General features: G+C 30.7%; 1 protein-coding gene across 6 annotated transcripts in view; it reads right to left on the bottom strand.

Moving 5' to 3' along the window:
- The window catches only part of LOC103573372 (alpha-mannosidase 2), an 88,402-nt gene that overhangs the window by 27,311 nt on the left and 35,930 nt on the right, over positions 1–25,161 (bottom strand). For all 6 annotated transcript variants that reach the window (XM_053739630.1, XM_053739636.1, XM_008552437.2 and 3 more), the window contains 2 exons: positions 24,104–24,598; positions 2,603–2,695 (listed from right to left, as the gene is read on the bottom strand). In XM_053739630.1, the coding sequence (XP_053595605.1) occupies positions 2,603–2,695; positions 24,104–24,403 (393 nt within the window). In that variant the 5' untranslated portion in view covers positions 24,404–24,598. The remainder of the gene's footprint in view (positions 1–2,602; positions 2,696–24,103; positions 24,599–25,161) is intronic.

Raw genomic sequence — 25,161 nt, 5'->3', positions numbered from 1 at the left:
GTTTTTTTGAATTTATCAAAAGCCAATGAGATCAAGCAATTTTTTTTGTTTTTTATAAAAATTTGACTTAAGTACTTAAATTTAAAAGCATTGCGATAGTAGTATCCTAGTAGAATAAAATATAATCCAATTTTTTTTCGGTGTATTTATTTAGAATAGAATAAATTTTATTACAGCATAAAGCTGAATTTATCATTGCGAATAAACTCTTTTTCTTGTGTGCTCTCAAGCATGTCTTTACTTTATAAACCAGACTCATTGTTTTCGGATCGTGAGATCAAAAGATTTTCTCTCATTTTACAAACAGAACACCATGAGTGCAACTTCCCAGTTATAAATATTAATTTTTTTATTGATTAAAACTTCTACCTCTACTTCTTCACTGACATTTGTTATCTCTGATATCACACATGCAATAACTCTATCCTGTCATTTATATTTTAGCGATAGAAAACTTTAAATTATATTTCCCCTGTAAATTTCGCGTAAGTTAATTGCTAAAAATAAAAAAAAATCTAATAAAATAAAACAAGTAGAAAAATAAATGTAAAATGAAAATTCTCTGGAGGGTGATACGTTGAGTAGAATCACCACAAACAATTTGACACGTGTCCGATTCTCTATCACTATCTTTTTAACTTACAGAGGTTCACCCACGCGTTCGCTACTAACTCATGGTCATTTTTTTTCGAACTACCTCTCCAATGTGAATGCTCGTAAATTTTATTCCATGACTCTCTAGTGTTGCACAGGGTTCATTTCTCTGTCTCTCTCTTTCACTCTTTTGGTGATGTGGGAGTTCGGCACTCATGAGAATTACGAGGTTAACTTCCATTCAATGAGAAAATGTTAATTTATATATACCATTATTGTATCGACTGTTAAATGTTAATCTGATTCAGTAATTTAATTTATTTAACTATTAATAATTTAATAATAACGTTCAATTTCATTATTTACTAGATATATTTATTGCTAAGTAAATAAATCTAAGCTTTTATTTACGTTTAACTGAACAAAAATTAATATCAACTGTTTTATAATAATTATTATAATGATGATGACTGATGTTATCATTAAAAAATACGCCAATAGATGAATTGACGAGATTAAACTTCAATTAGAATACTTCTAGTAATGAAAAATCGATTATGACTACAGATTACATCGATAGCGGATACTAAACATAACTCGGTTGTCGGTATCGACTATTTTTTTTTGCAAAAACCATTGGAACGGTAGAAAATTTTTTATTGATCCTTGAACGGTTTAGTCTTGCACTTTTTTTAAAAAAAAATTTTTTTTTTATTGATAGGATTACGCTCTAGGAGATACTTAAATAGCTCAGTTCAGCAGGAGGAGCCTTTGCAACAATGAAATTTCTTCATTGATCCTTAAAACCGAGTACCTGCCATCGATAGACGGATTGGTCTTGCACTTTTATTTCAAAAGTATTTTTTTTTTTCTAATTGACATTCTGAGGCATCATTTAAATTGTCCAATTTAATATTTATGGGAATTAAATTTTAAGTTTGAAAAAAAATCAGAATTTTATTTTTATAATTTGAGTCGACTAGACCTCAAGGGTAATTTGTAAATTTAATTCCAAAATTTATCAATGACAGAATATTAAATCACTTCAGCATCAGCACGATCGTTACAGAAACTGGAGTCTCAAGTTCAAGCCTATTAATTTTCGCTTCAAGTTACTATTGAATAATAATAGTCCAATCGCGGGAAAACGATATAGAATTTTAAAAAATTTAAATTTGAATTTTAAATCTGCATTTGCTGAATAACTAACTTGCTAACAATTTTTTCAGATCTGTCTGCTAAAAGTTATCATTTCAAATCCCGAATCAAAGTTATAAAGATTTATAATTTATAATTAAACTACTCGTGGCTTTGTATTGCTTGTTAATTTTTTCATGCCCCAAGAAAATCTTTTTCAATTTGTAATGCAAAAATTTCTTAAGACGAGTAAAATTTTTTTAGGAGTAAGTAAGAATGTATCATGCCAAGAAATTCTTTTTTTTCCTATGTAGATATTTGCCCATAAATTAATTAACATTATCTATGTTAATTAAAAATAAAATAATAACATTTATTTCTAGAGAACAGTAACCTCAAAGAAGTTAATGGTATTGCGAGAAATGAATTCAAAAAATTTATCCTTGTAACAAAGATATAGATATTTAAAAAAAACGTTTAATGATTCTTCAGCACGCAATGTGACGCACGAGTTGAATATAATACTGGAAGCTAAAGTTAGTTATTTTTCCAGAGATATTGTTGAGGACAAAAAACAAATGATTTATACTCTACAGCGGGAATAAAAAAAAATGTTTATGGATGTTTAAGGGTGTTAACTAGACAAGGTGTAGTTATATATATATTTAAAAAAAAAATAGTAAGACGATGAAAAAGGAAGGGCGCAGAAGAGTTCGTTGAAACTTGAGACAGACAAAGAAAAAGTTCAGCAAAGCTTAAGAAAATATTTATCATTGAGTTGGTTGACGACAATGTTCTGTCTGCTACTGCTCGTGTTTATCCTTTTTATTTAACTTTTAGTTTTAAATAAGTTTGTATTACTAATAATTACCTTGAGCGGTGGCCTTGTCGGGTCTTTACGAAGTTCTGCATACCGTGCTTCAAAACTGTCATCCCAGTATTCTCGACTTCTCATCCACGAGGGCTTAAACATACAAAATAATAATCCATTTACTTTAAAACATTTATTTATTATAACTAACTAATTAATTATTCACTAAATATATGATATTATATTACCTTTAAAGTCAAGTTTTTGTGAATTAATAACTAAATTTATCATCATACTATTCAATTATTTTTTTTACAACACCAAATTTCCATAAACAAAATTAATTTTAAAATTTAAAAATATATAGATCAGTAACTCTATTGTACTGTTATCTTACTGACTAGATAATGTGATCTTTAGATCTATAGCCATAACAAATGTGTGCATGGCAGAAAAATATAGAAGAATCCCCAAGACTCTTTTAGTTCCATAAACATTTCCATGTTAAAACTGAGTATAAAAAAAAGAGGATTGGTCTTTTCTCTGGAGAGTATGATCTGGGTTATAGATACACTCTCGATGGTATTTTAAAAAAGTAAAGACCTGGAAGTTATATTACGTTACATTGGAGCAGAAAGCTTGGTGCAGTAGACTAGGTTTGGTAGTGGGTCTACAGTGGCTCCAAAGAGAGAATGCGAATAATCCATTCAAAACCGAGTTTTAAAAGCTTTCCAGACGATTTAAGCGCCGCGACTGAGATTCGTCCGAGAAATTTGATAATGGACGAGACACGGAAGACCGGACAATAGAGCATCATCCGGAAATTCCTACCGACCAGAAGTGTATATCGTAGTATTCTACTGCTATCGAAATGTTCTTCCTCTTGTTGGTGTCTTGGTCTTCGTTTTAGTCTTGGTCTTGAACCAATACCTATAGTAATATATACGTATATATATATACAATGGGTGTGTAGAATAAGATCAAGGCTCAAACTACCCTCATGAGAAGTACCCAAATGGCTTGAGATCCTGGCCAACTAGCTTACGCTTCGCTATCTCTCTTCTCAACGATCCAATACGGTTTAACGAGCCTCTCGGGAAACTTTTGGCTCTCCTGTTGAGTCGATAGGAGAGAGTAAGAGGGATATATAGGTATACACATAGATGTATAACCGACCTTTTGCTCGTCGATAGAAGAACGGCTTTTTGAGCATAAAAATCACGCTTGCCTGAGGTCATCCACGTAATCCATAGCTCTCCGTCCCACCGGGAACACATCTGTACGGATTATTGAGGCTTCCGTTTGTCAACCGATCGACTTTTTTAAGCTCTTAATAATCGCCATGACAATCATGGATTTACAAAAAATTTTTTATTAAAAAAAAAAAAAAAAAAATGATAAAAATAAAGGCGTTTTCGTATGACTTTTTTGTACCACGAAATTTTTGTATTAAAAAAAAAATTCTGCTTAATTAAACAATCTCGGGTGTAAAGCCGTAAACAGAGTATGAAAAATTTAATATGAGGCAGTAATATAAAAAATTTTAAATTCAAGGATGTTTTTTTTTTTAATTATGAGCTTTTACAACGGATTTACGTGGACGGAAAAATGCCACAAGTTGTATTCACAGTTACAGTTATTGTCGTGTACGTGGCAAAAATTTTCAATGAGACATACAAGTAAAATACGCCGTTGTAGTTATTTTACTTCCTAGATAAAAGCAATGAGCAGTAAAAAAAAGTATATCTATATTATCTCGGCTTTGTTGAAGCGTGCATGAAATGAAAAAAAAAAAAATTTGCAAAAATAAAAATATGAAAGTGAAGATCGATTTGTTGATATAAATATACCACAATAAAAAGAACGACCTAATTTTTTTTTAATGAGTGACTGAATACTCCGCCAAGCAGGCGATTATAAATTTAAAAACGGAAATATCTTTGTCTGAAGCCTAAGAAAGATGAACAAAAATATCCTAGAAAATATTTTCACCCCCATCTTAATGAATAACTATTATATTTATCTTTCGTTTCAATTATGCTTCCAAGAAATTATCTCTCAATTATTCTTCTTGGAAACTTAACTATATAAATTAACTTTAAAGTTTAATTAAATAAGGAACTAAATATAATTACAAAATATTAATTAAATGAAGCTTTATCACTATTCCAATAGCAACCCAGTGTATACTGTTATACAGTATAACCCGTCGTGGCAATTAAATATATCCGAGTAGAGAGATGAGCTCGTTACTTGTCATCAAAGACGCATTCATGTGTTAAACAGCTTCGAGACTCTTGGTGTGTCAGCAGGAGATGTAATTCGATCGCCATTAGCTCTCAGCTAGTTCTCTTACGTTAAACTATACTTGGGTTTAACTCCCACACTCCACATCTATTCCGAGCCCAGCCCCAATCCCGGTCCCGATTCCGATCCAGATCTCAATTTCGATCGCGGTCCCAGTTCCATACGTCCTACCCCGGTTTCCATCCGACTCAATATAATATAACTACATATACATTTACTACTGCCATCATCACTTCAATCCTATTTCGCTAATGCACATATAAGAGTGTAGAGTGTGATATGTGGTGTGCTAACTCAGAGGCACATCTGACATGTACGAGAAGGTACTCTCGTGCTTGCAAAAACGATAAAACGACCGTGAGTTGAGATGGAGATAGGGTAACTATGATTTATCACCAGTGCAATGTCGACAAGGACGCTGTACTTGGGAAATGTATGGAAATTCATTCAACTGCACACCCGGCTGACTATCTATGCTAGAGGTGAACCATCACGGGATCAAACTACTCTTGAATAATAGCTATATAGTGTTAAAAACCACCAAATGCTTTATATATTATTATTACTGTTACAGATACTCTTTACTAAAACTTTGAGAAGGATTTATTTAGAAGGATTTTTTTTAGAATCCTTGTGGCTAAAGATTTTTATTCATTGAATGGCCTACTTTCTGTTGCTCAAATAAAACCTCAAGATTTGTTTCAGAAGATTTTATTTGCTGATCATCTTAAGAAATCGATCACTGGAAATAAGTTTTGCTTTAATGTAAAATGAGATCGTTTAATTAAACCGTTAATGAATTAATGGATTCAGATATTTAATTTATGTATAATGAGGAGAATAATGTATGTAAGGTAAAAAAAAAGTAAATTTGTTTTTGTATCTCATAAATTATAAATGAGGACAGCTGAACAATCTAAGAGTCATTAGAAACACGCAGTGAGTTTTTTTTCAACTATTTAGGTTTTTATTTTTGTAGCCTTAGTAAGCTTCGACTCGGCAGTAACCAAAGTTTTTTCAACTATCTTTTATCACACTCGAGGTTTTTTATTTTATTTTTTTTTACTTTTACTTTTAGTTCTTTTTGGGATGGTGCCGTGAGATGAGGCACTTAATGGGTAAAAACCTGACATTAAAGATACTGGAGCTGGTGTTATGTGTGTAGAGCTATTGAGGCGGTGTATAAAATAATCCGAGTTGGTTGTTTTTAAAAATATTTTAGTGGTGTTTAAAGTAAGCTTTAAGCTTACTAAGTTTCATTTTTTACTGCTTACAATTTTATTATTTATGCTGCTGGCTTTTTATGTCTTTTAACCTCTGTGTCAATGGGTTTTATTGAGCCAATAAACAATGAAAATTAATATTCATAATTAAACTTGTTTTTTATTATTTATAGTTTATATTTTTTATGATTTTTAACTCTTTCATAATATGAAAAAGTAATTAATAGTCTGGCGTAAATTAATAATTAGTAATAATAATTCAAATTCACTAAAGACTAATTTGAAAAAAAAATTTTCGATATCAACTACTGACTTTTCAATTGTTTGAAGTAAAAAATATGCAAAACTGAAATTTTGAAAAATTACCTGTTGCTTATTAATGATTGCTTAAAAAATATTATGACAGTTAATTTTTTTTTTCTGCTTGTAAAACTGGCCTTTAACAGAAAGTTAAATTTTATCAAATCAATGTATTCATTTTTTTTTTTTCACTAACGCAATTATTGTGTTCAACAATATTTACCATAAAAATTTTGAATTTGATTTACTGCCCGATTGGTTTATCGCGTTTTTACATAATTAAAATATTCAAAAAAAAAAAAAAAAAAATAGAGCGTGAAAAAATAAAAATTTAATGAGAATATATTGATATGTATATGAGGTGAATAAATAACCTTGCAATCAGAATCTTAATGAAAAGCCTAGCAATACCATAACGGCATTTATAATCTACCCCATGGGAAGTTAAAGTTTAGTTATCGCATTTTCGAGGGAGGAAATAAACGGTCACCTCATAATACTCGAGAAGGGTGTTTGTAGGTTGTTATGGGGCTGGTTGTTTCGCCAGTCATCATTTTACTAATTATCATAATTACTCGATAATCAAAATATTCCGGTTATAAATCATATTAATATAATATTTATTGCCCTGTCAAACAAATAATTAAAACCCAACATGAATTCAAATTAAATTATTGTAATTTATTTATTGATTATCATAAAAATTCATTTATCGCTGCAAAGTTTTTTCCAATTCAATCGACCCTAGTGCTAAAAATGACAACCAATAATACTAAGTCCCCTCTTTTCTCATTCCAGTATCTTTCTGACAACTTTTAAACTCGGATCTTTTTTGTTTCGACCGAATTCCCGAAGAAGCTTTTATCGAATCCATATATGCACAAGTTTAACAACAACACCAAGACGATCGCTAAGTGAAAATTCGATACCTTGTGTGCGAAAAAAAAGTATCTGCATCCTACTATGTTTGAGAATTGGTACAAGAGATTCCTAGTATTAAAACTTTTAAAAAAGTTTCTCAAGTACTTGAGGAAAAAGGTCACAAATCGAATAAAAAAAAATATAAAGTAAACTCGAAAAATTCAATTCGAATAGTGACATGACAAATAGAACAGCTTATTTATTTATTCACTTTACTTTGCTATTTTTTGTTTACTTTATACTATTTTTCTTCTTCTTTATCTGCTCGTGTTAAGCCGGCAAGTCTGCTGGGGGATTTGTGCAATAAGCTTATTCACCGTGTACTGGCTCGTTTTACTCATTTCTTTAGGTACTCGGCATCGTCTGACGGTAGGTCATAGACCTTCTGGTCCCTATAGTCCTAGTTACCTCGTTATTCGTAACCCGACAAGTGACCACTCTCAAAACGTCTCGTCTGGATTGTTAATGTCACCAAAGGGAAACCTGGCTTCAGTGTCTGCCAATGAAGTGCCATTGCTTACCACGCGGGTTCTATTAACTCGGGGCTTTTTACTTTTTTTGCTTATTTACTTTTTTGGCCTCTCTGAGTAGAGCGTGAACTTGAATCATTATAAAGACCGATAATAAAAAAAAAAAAAAAAAAAAAAAAAAAAAAAAAAAAAAACACTGAAGGTAAACTTTTTCACATTACGGTGAGCTTTGTAGCGTAAGTAATACTATAATGGCCATAAAGGTCTTCGATAACTAAATCAACTACTTTTATTTTTATAAACAGATAATTAAGGTAATTTTTTTTTTTTAATTTGATATTAAGTATACTGTTAAATTTACTGGTAGAAATTTATTTATATTAATTTTCAGAGAAATTTCTGTGAATTTTCAACTTCTGGTTACGAAAACCGACGATTTTGAAAATTTTCGAGTTATTGTTTTCAGTCCAGTTTTCGAAAATCGAGTTTTCATCAGATGACGATATTTTTAAGTCCTAGAAGGCTATTCTGACTGATTTCAGAGTAAATTCCGAGTGTCTGTAAGTATTCAATCAAATAGGCTCTAACGTAAATAAGAAGTATGGAAAAAACAAAATTGTAATTGTTTCATATTTCAGGGCAAGCCATTCCTTTTTTCGAGGTTTAAGATCTCAAAACAGTCGATGTTTAAAAGGCTATTTTAGAGTTTTAAGAGTTGGAAAATGTATTTACGATAAAACAGTGGAAAGTTTTAGGGCTAAGCCGAAAGGTCAACCGTTTTTCAAATTTTTTTTATCAAAAAGGATCATGAAATTCAATATACAATTTATTATTGGAATGCAAAACTGAAAATTTTTAATTAAAATATTAAAACCAAGAATGTTCGGATACATGCTTTTATAAATTATTTTAAAAATTGTTCGGAATTTTAATAAATTATTTGAAATATCAATAAAATAGTGGAATTTCAAAAGCATTTTATGAATTTATTAAATAATGCTTATTAATTTTTATCAAAAAAAGAAAATATTAATTTTCAAAGCCAACAGTACGTTTAATAAATTAAAATTTCCAAACATTTATACCAGAGTTTATCAGGTATATTTTTTAAAATATTTCCATTAAAAACTTTATTAATTAATGAAAAATTGTATAGTGTTAGAACAAAGGTTGATATATAAAATATAGAGCAGGTATTGTAGAGTTTTTTTTTCCACTCACGTATCACACGCGATAGCTTTTCGATAATTAGATTACTTTTATTTCTTCTCATGTTACAACGAGCCAACGAATGAACGATCCAATCGTTAACCTTCTTGGCGAAACTTTTCACAATTTTCTGACGAGCAGTCCAATCATGATGTACACTTGGTTTTTTTTTATTCGCTTATTGACACTTTTATAGCCAATAATGCCGGATAAAATGAAATACTGACGATAAAATAAATAAAAGTTAATATTTTATCTGACAAGATTAAATAAAATAAAGTTTTTAATTTAAAATTTAAAATATATATATAAGAAATAAGGTCGTTTTTGTTTTCGAGTGAACAGAATTGTTTTAAAATACTTGAGAAAATACGAAAACAAATAACGAAATTGTAACATAGAGAGTATAATTAAAAGAAGAAATGAGACAAGTAGACAGTGAATAAAATTTTTAAATAACGGTGTACTTAGTATTCAGGCAAGTGCGAGACGGAAAGTTTAAATTGAATTAAATGAGGTTAAGTGAGATGAATTTGCATAACATTAACCATACTGGATGGTGGTGTGTATGTGGGTGCGCGTCTAAGGGTAAGAGGGTTCTACATGCGTCCTTTATTTCTCAACTACTGTACCGAGTACTTTCTCTATACTATTGTGTATATAATAGTCTAGTTGTAATTAAGTGTTAGTACTGCTAACGTGACACAGATAGACCCTTTTATGATTTAACCCTTTTCTATTACTTTTAAGTCTTGAAGGGCTCCAGAACTGAAGAGCTCGCGGGGTGAAGGACACGTTGGAGCCGTAACATAAGCACGTCGCGAGGATTTCCTGTGTTTTCTCCATGGTAATTTAATGTATTTAGACTTACGGAACGTTTAACCGATATCTATATATATGTTGCAATGTGTAAGGATAATGAACAGTAAACGCGTATGAGGTTTAAAGCCTGGGATTATCGATGTTATCGTTATCGAGGCTGACATCGCTTTACATCACTTAAACAAGATATCAGGAAATTATTCAAAGTGGCTCTTATGTTTGTCGGCAGTAATGTCCATTTTTTTTTTTTTTTATTTATTATTGGAAAAAGTGCTGAGCCAAGAAAAAAAATTTCTATACCTGCGATGTTTTTTTAATCACATGATTTTTTTAATTTGTGCGTTGGGGTTTTAAAAAATTAGAGAAATTTTTATTTTTAATTAAGTTTTTTTATAATTTTTTAATTACGGAAAATATGGTTTGGATGTAAAAAAAAAAGGACTTAAAATTTATTGGTTTTTTAGGTCATTTGAATAGAATTTTATGAATTATATAATTTTACGATGAATTTTAGATGTGGAATGACCTGAGAGTGTGAAAATGGTGACGAATGACCGAATGAGATATGGGGTGTGAATATGGATTGAAGACTGACGAGAATGCAGTAGAAATGGCTGAAAAAATTTAAAGGAAAAAAAATAAATGAAATTTAGAATGATGAGCGTGAATAGAAGAATAGAGAATGAATAAAAATAAAAAAAAGAATGAAGAAGAATAAAATCCCGTGTGCTATACAAGAAATCGATTAACTCACACTGATGTTACCACCAGAGTTGACCTTATATTATATTTATTCGGTGGACTCATGCATTTTCAATTTCCGTTCAATTCAACCGATTGTGATTCCGATCTTTATTGTTAATGATCTCTCTTCCATCAGCCGTCTCAATATAAAATATAAATTTTTTTTTTTTTTTTTATCACTTGTTTTATTTAGTATCGCTAAATTTTTTTTCCGTTGATTTAGCTGACACGTTTTTCACGTGAACTTGACTAGTCAGCAAAATAAATCGACGAAAAATAAAATTTGATAAAAATTTTTTATCAAACTTTTTTTAAAAATTTAGTCAGTATTTAGTAACTGAATTTAAACGTATGAATTTTTCGCTTAAAATTTCCATTGACTTGACACTTTTAGCTTTTTATCCATTCGCACTTGTTCAAAGCATTACTTCCAGAGATGCGAGAATGGAGCGCAAGTGAACGCAGTAGTAGCGAAAAAAAAGTGTACTTTTTTTACCGCAAGAAGAATGAGACCGGGAAGTGGAAATGAGAGAAGGGCTCACGCGGTTCGCCTTTTAACGCAGGAGAGTGGTTTACTTTGACTTTTTTTTCTTTCTTTTCATTCTTTTTATAATGCTTTATTTCATTTTTTTCCACTGAATGAGTGAAGCAAATTCAGCATTTTATGTTAAAGACATGACGCTAAGAAAAAGTGAAATGAAAAGATAAAAGCCAATCTCTCACGACCTTCAATCATTTGAATAATCACTTCAACACATTTTACACAAAGTTACTTTAATAAAGTCACTGTATTTAGAGTATTTTGTAAAATCAACTTATATTGTGATTTTAGTTTACAACTTTTAAATTAAATCACTAAATATGTTTTACATATTTATTAGATTTTTGAGTACACATAATTATTTTTCGGGATAAATTGTTCAAACTACCATTGTAACAATTTACATAATTTAAAAATAAATTTTTATTTATTTATTTACAGCAACAAACTCAAAATCCAGCGAAAATAAAAAAGAAGATTTATAAAAATTCGCGTGACTGCCGACAATTTTTCAATAATATCTAGTAGTCAAGTGAATACACTAGGAAAATGGTGACGGATAATTCAACGAACGTGGCAGTGGCGGCCATTCCTCACATTTTAAAAGTCGACACTAGAAATTATTACACCAGGAGACTAGATCATCTTAATTCACCATCTCCGTATAAATTGCTGTGTGAACGAGCATTCACCAAAGAACGATAATAATTTTTAAAAAAATTTCACTATCCATTAAATCCCATCCAATTTCTCGGGACTTAAATTCCCGCGTAAAGTTAAAACTCCCAACATTATCTATAATATTTTAATTATAAATGAAAAATATTGTTTCCACAGTCGCCGTAAGCCACCAAGTTTTTTTATCTTTTTGTTATCAATTTAAATTAAATTGTGAATCAAAGTTTACGGGTTATCGGAAAGTAATAAAAAAAATTTTTCAAATGGTTTTATCTGCCGCCGCTGCTGCTACTGATTGTAAAATTAAAGTGATATCCAATAGCACAAAGATGAAAGAGGATATAGGGATTCCAGAGGTTATATGTTGAGCCATAACTATTATATAGAGTGCACAGTATGCTGAAAACTAAGTTACGTTAGTCCAAAGTAATTGAATCTGATCATACATTGTCGATCGCTAATTTCAGAGTCTATGAGACATGTTGAAATTGAATTTTCAGGTATTTATTGACTACATAGAAAATTTAAATCGATAGTTATTAATTAAAACTCACTAAATATTTTGATCTCTCGAATATTTGGTTTTAAAACTCATGTCAATATTTATTAGCAAATAAAATTTTTTTAATAAATTTTTTTTTAATTCTATGTACATATATATTTATATTGATATAGCAATTTTGCATCAAATAACATAATACAAACAAATAAATTTTTTAAGCTGCGTGCTATGCAATATTCAACGGTATTATAAATATAAATTTGATTAATTGCCGTTTTCACGTATTATTTCAGTGTAATAAAGAAATTAAAATATTAACAGGAAGCTGGGTGATTTACGAAACAGCCGAGGGTATAATACCTTTAATCATTCTCTTTTAATATACTTCCGACTAATTTTTTTTCCTCCCCTTAGTTATTATTAATCTCTTGCTTTATATTTTTATTTTTTTGCTGAAAGCCTATCTCTTGTTAACTCTCCTACCCCTCACTCCCTCGCTCCTTCTTACGGGTTTTAAAAATGTAATAATGCAAAGCACGACGGAGTGCATAGCTTATCAAGACTCACGATATCACGCGAGTTCCGGGGTGGTAAGGACCACGCCCTCTAGCCTACAGAAAATTGAAAGCCTGCTAAATCGAAGACGAATGAGATGCGCGCAGATGCTAAAAATTATTATTTTATTTTTTCTTCACCTTTTTACTATCGGAAATTTGAATTTTATTCAAAACAACGATTTAATAAAATTATTTTTTGTAAATAAATTTAAATCCCGAATAAATTATTTTGGAAAAAAAATGATGATAATCATGAAATTTATTTTTGAATAATTCTAGCTCATATGTGATACGAAATGACTTTAGTCGTACGTCAGAATCTTGGCTGACGGGTTTATGTTATCTCAGCAATGACGAGTGATGACACCAACCTCATGCATCGCTGCCCATAAATAACGACTCACTAATTATACCACTTATCAAACAATTATTATAATGACAAGAAAAATAGTAAAAATAAAGCTGATTATTTACACATAATAAAAAAAAAATATTGCAGAGTTTAATTAGTTTTCTTAGAATCGAAGCAGTCTCGCACAAGGATACGAAGACACATAAGTCAATTAAAGCCGCTGAATAGATATAAATATCCTCGCCGGCTATATATGTTCACATATATATCTATATCTATATATTATATTGTATATGTATACAATGGCTGTCGCCTCTCTAAGCTCGTTAATCGTCGCATCGTTGAACAACACGAGCTTTCTCATATCGAGCCGGCTGGCAAAGGGGATGAAACTGAGAAAAAGGAATAAAACCCAGACAATACAAGGGGATATAATAAGCACAGGTAGAGGAGAGAATAAAAAAATATAAAAAATAATAACAATAATAATAAAATGGACAAAATGAAGGATGAAAAAAATATAAAAATACATGGAAACGTATCATCCCTCTTTTTAAGGCATTCTATATATCTTGTAGTAGGTTGTGAGTAACCCTCACTTCTCTGCTGTCTCAGGCTCTCAGCGAGCTTTCATAAAAACCCTCACTACCCTCCACTGCGTACAGTACTACTTTAGCCCTCTCTTTACTCTAGCCTCTCACAACGAGACCGATAAGACGCGTTCCGGACGCGAGCGCGAGTAGAGGGAACTTTATCCCCCTTGGCTCTTATATAAAATCTCTAGTCCCTCAACCGACATATTCTATACACACCCCAGTCTTTATTTTCTTCTCTCCGCAGGGACGCCGGTGATCTCTGGGTTGCTGGGGGTATTCACTCGAGTGGACGCTGCAAGCCCCCCACAACCTTAACCAACCCACGGAACCCTCGAGCCCTTTTTCATCCCTCCGTGTTTGCCCCCCCGAGTAATTTCCCGACTCAACGGCGTTCAATTCTCTCGGGCTCGTCTCCACAGCACTTGGGAGAAAACATCAAAAGAATTATTATTTATTTACATGATGGATGTAAAGCTTCATGTTAAGCCATGTTAAAAATATGCGGGAAAAATTGAGTGACACGTGTGTGTGTGTGTGTGTGTTCCAGCGCTAAAAGTTTGTGATGACACAGAATTTTTTAGGATCCACAAACATTATTTTTGTAATGTAAACAATTTTTTTTGCCGATGTATCGATCTGTCGGTTAATTTTTTTTTTTTTTTTGTAAAAAAATTTCAAGTTGAAAAATTGTTACTTTGTTTTTTAAAATTTCTATAGTAGGAAATAGTGAACTCGTTAAATTCATTTGAAGTTAAATAAAATATATAATTAAACTCTTATAACTTTTTAATTAAAAGTATTTCCGGAAAGAAGAATTAAATAAAAATATACCCGAGTTTTTATTATTATTTTTGTTTCATTTTGTATGGTATATTTTCAAAGAACGAATCAGTTTAATTATTTGAATATAAGTTTGATATAAAAAAATATGAAATGAAATCTTGTCTTGAAGAAATTTAATATTTTTTTTCAAAAATTTTATTTGATAAATTTGAGTAATGGAAATAAACTTCATAATATTGAGTTACTGGCGCTAGCAAATAAATAAAAATATCGTGAACGAATTCGAAAGTTTATAAGAAATTGTAAAGAATAAAAAATTTTTATTAGTTATATCAGAAGTGTTAGATAAAAAGTAGCTTTTGATGAAAAAAATTTATCGAAGATTCCAAAGGTCGAGGAAGTATGCGGTAATAAATTCCATCGGTTATGAAAGAAATGTCCGGACAACCAGGCTTTATTGGAAAAATTCCCAAAGTATTAGCACACATATGTATGTGATATATTTTTAACCGCAATATAATAATATATATATTTATCTATATATTAAGATATTAAATTATCTTATAAAGTTATTATCAAAAACTATGAAAAATAAATAATAATATTTTGACTAAAAAATAAATTTGATTGGAGCTCAATGTAAATCTGATTATGCAAATAAATATATAATTTAAAATTTGATATATGAACCCTTGATTTTTAACAAGTAACTGTTTGATATGTAGATCATTTGAGCTAACGCTATCACAAAAGGGATCAACTCCAACTGTCATGAACTTTTGTGTTTCATTTGATCATGGGCACAAGTTTTGACCACACGGTATAGGGGAGAACCACTAGAGCTAAAGTTCAGCCCGAATTCCACTTGGCTATTCTCATGTGTCCATGTACGCGTTTATATGTGCATATATATTTATATATATGTATATGGAGTGAGCATACAATCTTACTACTATTTTAAATAGTGAACTCTCTTCTCTTGAATCTCGGGATTGAATAGTCTCTTGAGTAACCCTCGTGACATGCTCGATGGCGCGTAGAACCGGTCGTTTGTACACGCGAGAAAAAATCAAACGATATTATTGCCTCACTCTTTTAATTTAAAACTTTAATTTTTTTTTACATTTAATCGTGGGAATATAAATATATTACGTATATTAGGGGTGTGTGAATTGTGCTCGAATTTAAAAAATTCTGATCATACACGGAAGAAAAATTGTAGCTCTCCTAACCACAATATAAAACATTTGTAATTGCGAGGACTCTAATATGTGGTAAAGGATACTACATAAATAGTACTGATTTTATTACAAATGTAGTTGGGGTTATTCCAAGTTGGCATTTCTTTACTTCAACTCAAAGTAACCTCAACTACAGCTGCTGTTGTAGCAACTACTATTTTTTTTATGTGTAGCTTTAAAATATTCAATTTTTATTTAAAGGAGAGCTTAGTTTTTTGAAGAAACCAAAATTTGAATTGTTAGAAAAAATATCACAATTTTAAGTAGGGGCAGCTCTCACTTATATATTATACATATTTATTAATTTAAGTTGAAAAAATAATATTTTATTGATTGATAAAATACGTATATATTTTAAAAACAGTTTAAAATTAAATTTGAAATAGTATTGAGGATAATGTTTATCCGTGAGTATTAAATTCGAGTGCTGAAGAAAAATATATCGAGTAAGTACTGTCATAGTATTTTCAATTTCTTTAAAAGCTCGATGCACTTGGTATATTCTTTCAACGACGTCAATGTTGAGATGCATCTAGATTCTAGATATTGGTTTTGTATCGACACTATTGACGTATATATGTATATGTATATTTATGTATGTGTACATATGTATACGTGGGTGTGTGTGGATACGTATTTATTGTTGTGTGAGATAAAGGGGTGTGGCGAAAAGATACTCTAACATAAGTAAAAGTAAGGCAGATGCTGGTGAAAGAAAGTCGGACCAAGAACGTTTTCACGAAATAAAAGTGAAAAAAAAATAATGTGGAAAATAGATCGTCGTCTTTCAAGCGATATAAAAAGATATTTGAGAGGCTCATTGAAAGAAGAATGATTGGATCGAGTGAAGTAGTAAATGCCCCTTGGAAAATCAAATACTCTTCAACAATGACGTGTTTTTATTTTTAATAAAATTATTTCCCGCCATTTATTATTATTATTTTTATATATTTTTAAATGGAATATGTGAAAGTAGTTAATGGCTTTTATGTCAGAATATTTAATGGATTCCATATTTTTAAAAAATTCAAGATTAAAGGAAAGCTTTTTTTGAGTTTATTGATGAAACAGTAGATTAAGAGTAGAACAAAAGCAAGTGCTCTTCTTTGAGGCGTTTCTAAGAGTCTCAGAACTGCATTATCCAGCAAACAGTTCTGGGCTCTTTATAGGGCTCTTTAGCTTCACTTCGACAGAGTGCAAGCTTTCGTGAATCATGAGAGTAAAGACGTCTACGTCGAGTAACCGTAAGAAGTGTACATCATATATAATGTATATAATGCGGTGTATTAATAGTAGAGAAGGGTGATTCGGGAGAGTATTAGTGAGCCAATAAGAGCCCGTATAGCAGTGAAGTAAAGGGAGGATGACTGATAGATGGAAAAAATAAAAAAAAATTCTAATTGAAGTCAAGGGCGACTGGTGAAATTTATTTTGTGTCAAGTGTCGGTGTACTACCTCGACAGATCGGATCGAGATGCTTTTAGAAAATTGATTAATTTAAATAATCAAGTCTGACGATAAAATGAAAATGCTTTAAATTTTCTTTCGCACGAGGGAAAATAATACTAAAATTTATAGCACTTGCGGTGGATAGTAAAAAATACTTTTTTTAATAAAAAAATTATTATCCATAGTAAATAAAATTTTTTTACTAATTTCTAAAAATTAAAATGCAAACTAACAACAACTACTTGTTCGAATTAAAATATTAAAATAATGATTAAAAAATTAAATAAATTATGATTTTAATTAAAATAATGATAAGAATTCAAATAAATATTAAAATTAATGTAGTGAAATGAAGTTGACGTTATAAAAATGACTTTGTCCCTTCTGATTTAATAGGACAAATGTTAGTAAAATATTGCCTGTGACAAAGTAATTTTTATTATCGCATATGTAATATTTCACTCTTGAGAAAGGAGGAATCACTATAATCTTCAACCCTTTCTACATATTTTGTTCAGTCATAGTAATTTTCAGAAAAATTTTTTTTTGTAATAAATTTAACAAAAAATATGTTTATAACTTGATATACTTTCAGTCATGTAAGCGTTGTTTACAAGACTATTTTTCCTCTGCGGTTTAGTAGGATAAAACAGCGGTTAAAATAAATCACATTGAAAAAAAAAAAAAAAGCAAATGATACATTTAGCAGAATGGCTTTACGTAATGTATATATAAATATTGTTTTTGTTATATTTGAGTTTATTAAAGAAATGGTTTGCTAAGTATAACGACAAGGAAAAAGCAAGTCAGGCGAAAATTATGAACACGAATGTCGTCTCGGTTCGCTTAATCGTTTTATTATTCTGTGTTTTTCGTCGTTGCCATGAAGGAAACCGTCGAGAAGTCGAGCGAAAAACTGATGAAAGAAAAGGAAGATAACTTGGAAGACAACGAGCGTAGATGCGGAGATGGAGAAGTAAAAAAAGTTTAAAAATGAAGACATTACTGTAGATTTTATGAGATGGAAAAGACTCCAATACATATGTAGATATCTATACATGTCTGTAGAAAATTGTCAGGGAAAAAAGTTTAAAATGTAAGAAATATTCTGGCTTTAGTATCATACACAGTGATAAATCGTCAAAGATATCTTCAATACGAAGAACAAGGAGCTAAGGAGAGATCAGACGTTTCCGAACAAGTCGACGATCTTATTCTCAGCTATATAAAAGTATATCATTATCTACAGATATATACATGCATACATACATAGATATATAATATAAAATACCATAGCAGGTGGAAGAATATAGTGAAGGAAGAATTTATATCTTGACTGAAGAATAAGTTGGGACTGGTTTTTCCACGTTATTTTATTTTATCGTCAATGGAAAAAAGTGGGATCGTAAATCTAAGAAAAGTGGTGATTGAGGTAAAGGCATCGTTAAAAATTCTATGAAACGGACTCAAGTTATTCTATTGTTCGTCTTGATGGAATAATTCAAATGGCTTTGTTCATCATAATCGAACAATAGATGCTTCTCACTATCGTTTTCATTTTCATTTTTTTAATACTCGATTTTTACCTCCTTCAATTTCTCCGGCTCTCGAGCTAATAAAAGGAAATCCCATGAGTGCTGGGTAAGCAAAAGTGTCGAGGAGAACGAGAGCTTGAATCCTTATACATTACGCTTTTATAACTTGAACGATACAACAGCAATAACAATTCACACAATATCCGTTTGTGATAATATCTACTATTTCAATGACAATGTACTCAAATACTATTCTGCTTTAATTTTTTTTTTTGTTTCTAGCACTGATCAGGATTTGATATCTCAGTAAATTATTAATGATTTCATTATTCAACAAGATTCCCTGCTTGTTGAATAATTTATTGGATTTAAGTCATAACTTTTTTTTTAATTAATTATAATTTTGATGTTAATCCCGTGATTATATAAAAAGTACAGCAAGAACTGACTGTAATAAAATTTTAGTAAAGGTTAATTTTTTTATGCCACTGGAATAAATAAATAATTCATGTGAAATTAATTGGGCATTTGTTGAATACGATTGTCAACGATTTGAAAAAAAAAATAAAAAAATAAATAATAATATCAATATTAAAAAAAAAATATTTTAATATTCAGTGATTCAATTTTTTTCAAGCAATCTCGATATTTATACAGTTCTTTGTATACTAAATAAAAATCGAGTGTTTAATATTCATAAATATGGATCCGGAACAAAAATGGAGATAAAAATAAACTAAATATTTTTATTCATCATCATTATTAATAATTTAAAAAACGATATTTAGAAAATGGTCAGATAAAACTGGGCACTCATCAATTTTAGTAAAAAAAAAAAATAAAAAATAAAAAACTATGTTTTTTTTCCAAATGCTTTGAGATCAAAATTTATGACACTCGCCAGCCGATAATCGTTTTATTTGAATATTTTTTAAATTAATTATTTTTCCTCTGGGTGCTGACATTAAATACTTATTTGAAATAAAGGGTATAATAATCAAATATTTGATGCATAATTATAATTATTCATTAAATTTGTCAATAAATATATGACAGTATCTAATATCCTCAATTAAATATTGTACATCAAAGCACTTGATGTTACAATTGACATAAAATATGTATACATAATATGACAGATCAGTTTAATACGGCTTCAGTAGTTTCAAATAGTAATTCCGAAATAAATTATCCAAATAACAGGGTATCAGAATTTACTATGGTAAATAATCAAACATGGAATATTGTAAGTTATATATAATATGAGATGAATTATACAAACGTTGACCGCGTTTGACAGCTAATATACGATAAATGAAATTATTTATATATGTATATGTAAATATGTACATTATATATGGTTATATTTTAGTTAGCAGCAATTTGAGAGACGTTGAGGTTTCCAAGTCTCGAGAGAGAAATTACAATGTTTAAAGCACTAAGGAGTTGTGCGGCACTCTACTGTACAGTCTACAAGGACACCACTAAAGTTTATTTCCAGAAAACCACATGTCGGATACGCTCAAAAGGTTGGAGAGAGGAAAGCTGTTAAATTCTCATTTTAAAACCACAGCCAAGATTGTATGGCTATAACGTTAAATCGATTCAAATTGTCTTGGTTCAAAAGTTTGATTAAACAGCATAAGAAATACAATTTTTTTTGTTCTTCAACTTAATTAAATATTTATTTTATATTAAAGTTGTAATTCACTTTGATTTCTCGGTATTTAATAAATTTAGTGGAAAATTAAAAAGAAAAAAATTATTCATAACAATGAGATTAGTGATTTACTCTACCATTTATTAGGTAATAATATTTTTAGTGTCCGTAATGGAACACTTATGAAATCGTTCTCTCCGTTTCTCATTTTCAATAAAAGTTAAGTACCTTTGAAAATACTTAACCGATTATCATGATAGGTATAGAGATAAAATAAATTTTTTTCAAATCTAGCGTGAATTCTATTTTTTTTTTTTTTTAATTTGTAATGGAATTTATTTCGGAAAGAAAAAAATTTCTGTTATTTTTTAAATCACCTGCAGTGTAATTACGAACTTCAATGACTATTTAAACAGTTAAAACAAGCCTACTGCCAAGTATGTCGTTATCAAACGAAAAAAAAAAAAAACTAATTTTGACAAAGAACAAAAAAATAAATAGTTTAAAACGAAATAAATTTCACAATTAATACAAAGCACTTAGATTCTGACCAACAACTAACGTTTCACGGAGTTTTTATTGATGTACTTTAAAAACTGAACCGAGTTAATTTCCTCTTGGTTATTTAATCGCGTTTGACAGACGGTCAATATAATAAGACGAAGGGGAAGGGTGAGATTGCTAATTGACGTCACGTTGGGTCCTGTCGGACAGTCCCATCGGAATATCTCTTCTACATTCGTCTTAATGCCTTTTTTGATCCTTCTCTAGTGGGGTTGAATTTTGTCACAGGCTAGGGGTAGCTCTTGACATCAGAGGCTATGGGCCTCAAAATGCTTAACGAGCAAAAGACCAGATATTGAGGAAAAAGTAGCTTACACACACACACACACACACACACACACATATATATGTATCTATTAGTAATTATTGAATAGTAATAACATCAAATAGTATTAAATTTCCTTCATCTTCCAATTAGTTCGAACAGTCTTTGAAGTGAAACCTTAATCTACATAGACGAAAATTACAAACGTTTACGGTTATATTGCTTTGCAAAGAGATGTGCTAAAACATACAATTGATTGAATGGTCCGTGTGAAATTCATCGAAATTGCCTCGTGTTGTCTGTATAGTTTATAGTCAACACTCCTCTACTCTACAGTATTCTCTACCTCAAGATCTGTCTTTGATCTATCTCTATCACTATCTCCAATATACAATTGTAAATTAGTTTTGCAATAAACAATAAGATAAACTTTTTTCATTATCTACTTTTAAAACTCAAATTGAAAACTTATTTTTCCTTCATTTACTTTATTTTCTTTTTCATTCAAGTTTTAATGATCAAAAAATTTATTCCGTTGAAATTAAAATATATTTGCTTCATCGCATTAAAAGTACTGATTATTATTTTTTTTAAATTCAAATTTTATTTTATTTAAATGAATTAACCTCACGAGACTAACAATTTCCGGTATAAAACTCAACCTGTGCTGTAAAATGACGTACGAATCGAGGTCAACTATTCCCGAGGTCCTCAACATTTAAATCCCTTACGAATTTTCAGTAAATGAATAACTGTCACGCGATGTTACTATTTTAAAATATATATATTTATGATATACAAACATACAAACAATTACTTGGCTATTACCGAACTTATTATCATGTTTTAAAAACAGTTATAGTTTTATCATTTCATAAGTAAAGCTAATCAATACAATTTTCTGCAACGATAAAAGTTATTTAGATAAATAGCTGAGTAATAAATGGAATATACAGAAGATTGTATCATACATGATACAAGATATGGTTTAAAAAAAAAGTAATCGAGTAAATATGAAACAATTAGATACATATATACATATATAAAAGGGTAACTCGTTAATCGAGTGAACGTGTTGTATTATGTCCAACATTGATCGAGCAAATGGACTATTTCTAGTGATCGCCGGGTTTTCACACACGAACGCAAATAAAGCGACACATCATATCAACCCATTACAGTCTCGTCTGTGCGGGAAACGATTAACAAAGAGTGGAGATGAGAAGAGAGCACACGAGCACAGAGGGTCGAGAGTGGAGTGGTTTGCATAGTAGACCATCGCTTTTAGTCCACTAACCAGTAACCTCTACAACCGATAGCTCAGTTAATATATATGTATATAAAACACTGCAATAATATTGATTTTGTTTAAACCAATTGCGCATCAGTTTACAATAGACGTACATGCAAACCAATCTTTGCTTGTAATAATAAAATAAATATATAATATATATATTTATCTATTTATGAATAGGAAATTAAAGTGAATAAATTTTTCCGAGTTTGTACGTCATCTTGTTTAATATTTAGTTGCGTCATTTTTACTCGTACCTTGTACGACAGAATAAGGGCAAGAAAAAGAACCGTGCTTGGGAAAATTGTATGGCCAATTTGCATTCGTACCACTTCTTCGCTCACGGCGGGTAGGCGGCATTTCTCAGTCGCAGTGACGATGCCAAGCTCGAGCTCAAACTCAAACTAAAACTCAAGCTCTGGCTTTGGCTCTAGAGAGATGACAAGAGAGCAAGAGTATATAAAAGTACACGGTAAAGAAAATAATAATACAAGAGAGAAATAAATAAAAAAAATATGATTTCTATGAGTATGATAAAGATGTAGGGGTGTAAGGAGTGTAAGACTGCAAGGTAAAAAGCTCGTCTTTCGTGCGACAACGTTTTTCACGGTGATTCACCTCTCTCCCTTCACTCTCAACTCTTCTTTATGTACACTTGTATAGATATATGTATATATAATACTCTTTCTCTCTGGTTCTTTCTGTAATCGCTCTTCTCAACTGGAATAATTTTACCGAGGCCTTAAGACAAAGACAGCCGGCACTACGGTCTTCAAGAGCACTTACTTCCGCTCAGTTTTCTTTGCGTTTTTAACTAAGACATTACAAATAGAAAATAGCCTTTTTTGTTTTCTCCCAGTAAACTTTTTTAAAAAAAACTAAGGCATTACTTTTAAGGTAAATTTTCTTTAATTAAAATAAATTGAAAATACTTTGATGAAAGTTTGTTTGATAATGAGGAAAAATTTTCTTTTGATGTCTCTTTGATACAATATACGATAGGTATTTTGTACGTGTACTAATAAAATAGCAGGACGAGACAAAACGTTTCCGCAGAACGTAAACGCCGGTAGCGGCATCAGAACAAGGGGTACAACCTAAACGAGAAGCTGCTGCTGTTGCTGTACCAGACCAGTAGTAGCAACAGTGACAATGGTAGGAGCAACCTAGTCGACTCGTCCTTTCGTTTAGTTTCCCGACGTACGCCAATGTGTCACGTCGTCCCACAGAACCGGCCGCGCGTAATTAAAACGAATCGCGGCGCTGCCCGAGGCGACGTTTAATCGAGTTGCAGCTCGGTGTACCGCTGTCTCCGCACTTTTCCACAGCTCGTACTCGTAATTATTTTATTCGCTCCGCATGTATTCGAGTGGAATTCATTGGAAAAAAAATTTTACCAAAGAAATAAAAAACCGTATAATGAAATATAAAATATTGAAAAGGTGACGAAAATAAAGCCCAGAAAATTTTATATTTATTTGCCGGTACCTAATGCCGTCGTTGTAAATTATTTTTTTATTAAAGCATTAAAAAATTGCAAAGACTCACCTGGAAATCAAATTTAGCAAATTCAGTGAGGGTGTCAATGTCAGCATTTCGAGGCTGTGTCAGCGGACAATTGGACGTTGAAACTCTCGCGTCAGGCTGTTCACTGTAGTCAGGTACAAGGGTAGTGAGGGGTGACCGTTGCTCGTATCTAACACCCACAGGTGCTGCAAGAAGCGCTGGCGCTTGACCCGTTGACGGCGCCTGTATCTGACTTACGTAGTACAAACACACCAGCAGTGACAGTATGACCACGCACAATATCAACATGCGGCCGGAGCCACGCCGAAAAAGTTTGTACATATTTGAATTATTGTACTTTCTTTCAAAGCAACACAAGAACAAATATTATTGTTTTCACTTTTTAAACTTCCGTTTTTTTATTTTAAATGTTTTTGATTTTTATTTTATTCCGAATCAAGGCATTTTTAAAGTCGTATTTGAATTTAACCATTCAGAATTTCAACAACTTGTTTCAGGACTTCATGTTGATAGTATCTGCAATTAAAAAAATAAAAAATTATTTTGAATTTAAATTTATGAGATTTGATTTTTAACTTTAGTTAAATGGTTATTGAAGTATGGATGTGGGTCAACAAAGGCTAAGTTTAAGTTAAATTATTTGTCCCCGCGGCTCTCGTAAATTACCCAACAAAATACTGTCTACTCATTCTGATTACAGCCCCCTCTATATCATATTTCTTTATCTTTTTCTGACACTCTAAATTACATGGGTACGAGAGCGTGTTCACTAGTTGATTAAATGCCCAACGAAAAATTATTACTGATCGATATCCGCTGCCCGCAATTACACGCGAGAGACAGGAAATCATATACGAGAAAATATATTCGTACTGTTCGGTTTTACTTGATTTTATTCATTTTGTTTGATACATATTGTTGTTATTTTTAATTTTAATAAATATTTATAAATTAAGGCTGAATAAAATTGGTTGCCTATAAATTCAAATAAAATATATGAACATCCTTTTTTTTAATTAGTTAAATCCATTATATTAATGGAGAAAAATGTAAAAAATATATAAATTTTGTGTTTTTAG

Source organism: Microplitis demolitor, chromosome 1 (genome assembly GCF_026212275.2).
Source record: "Microplitis demolitor isolate Queensland-Clemson2020A chromosome 1, iyMicDemo2.1a, whole genome shotgun sequence".
Lineage (NCBI taxonomy): Eukaryota > Metazoa > Arthropoda > Insecta > Hymenoptera > Braconidae > Microplitis > Microplitis demolitor.
The sequence above is the reverse complement of the archived record's forward strand: the minus strand, read 5'-3'. Positions and strand labels throughout refer to the sequence as shown.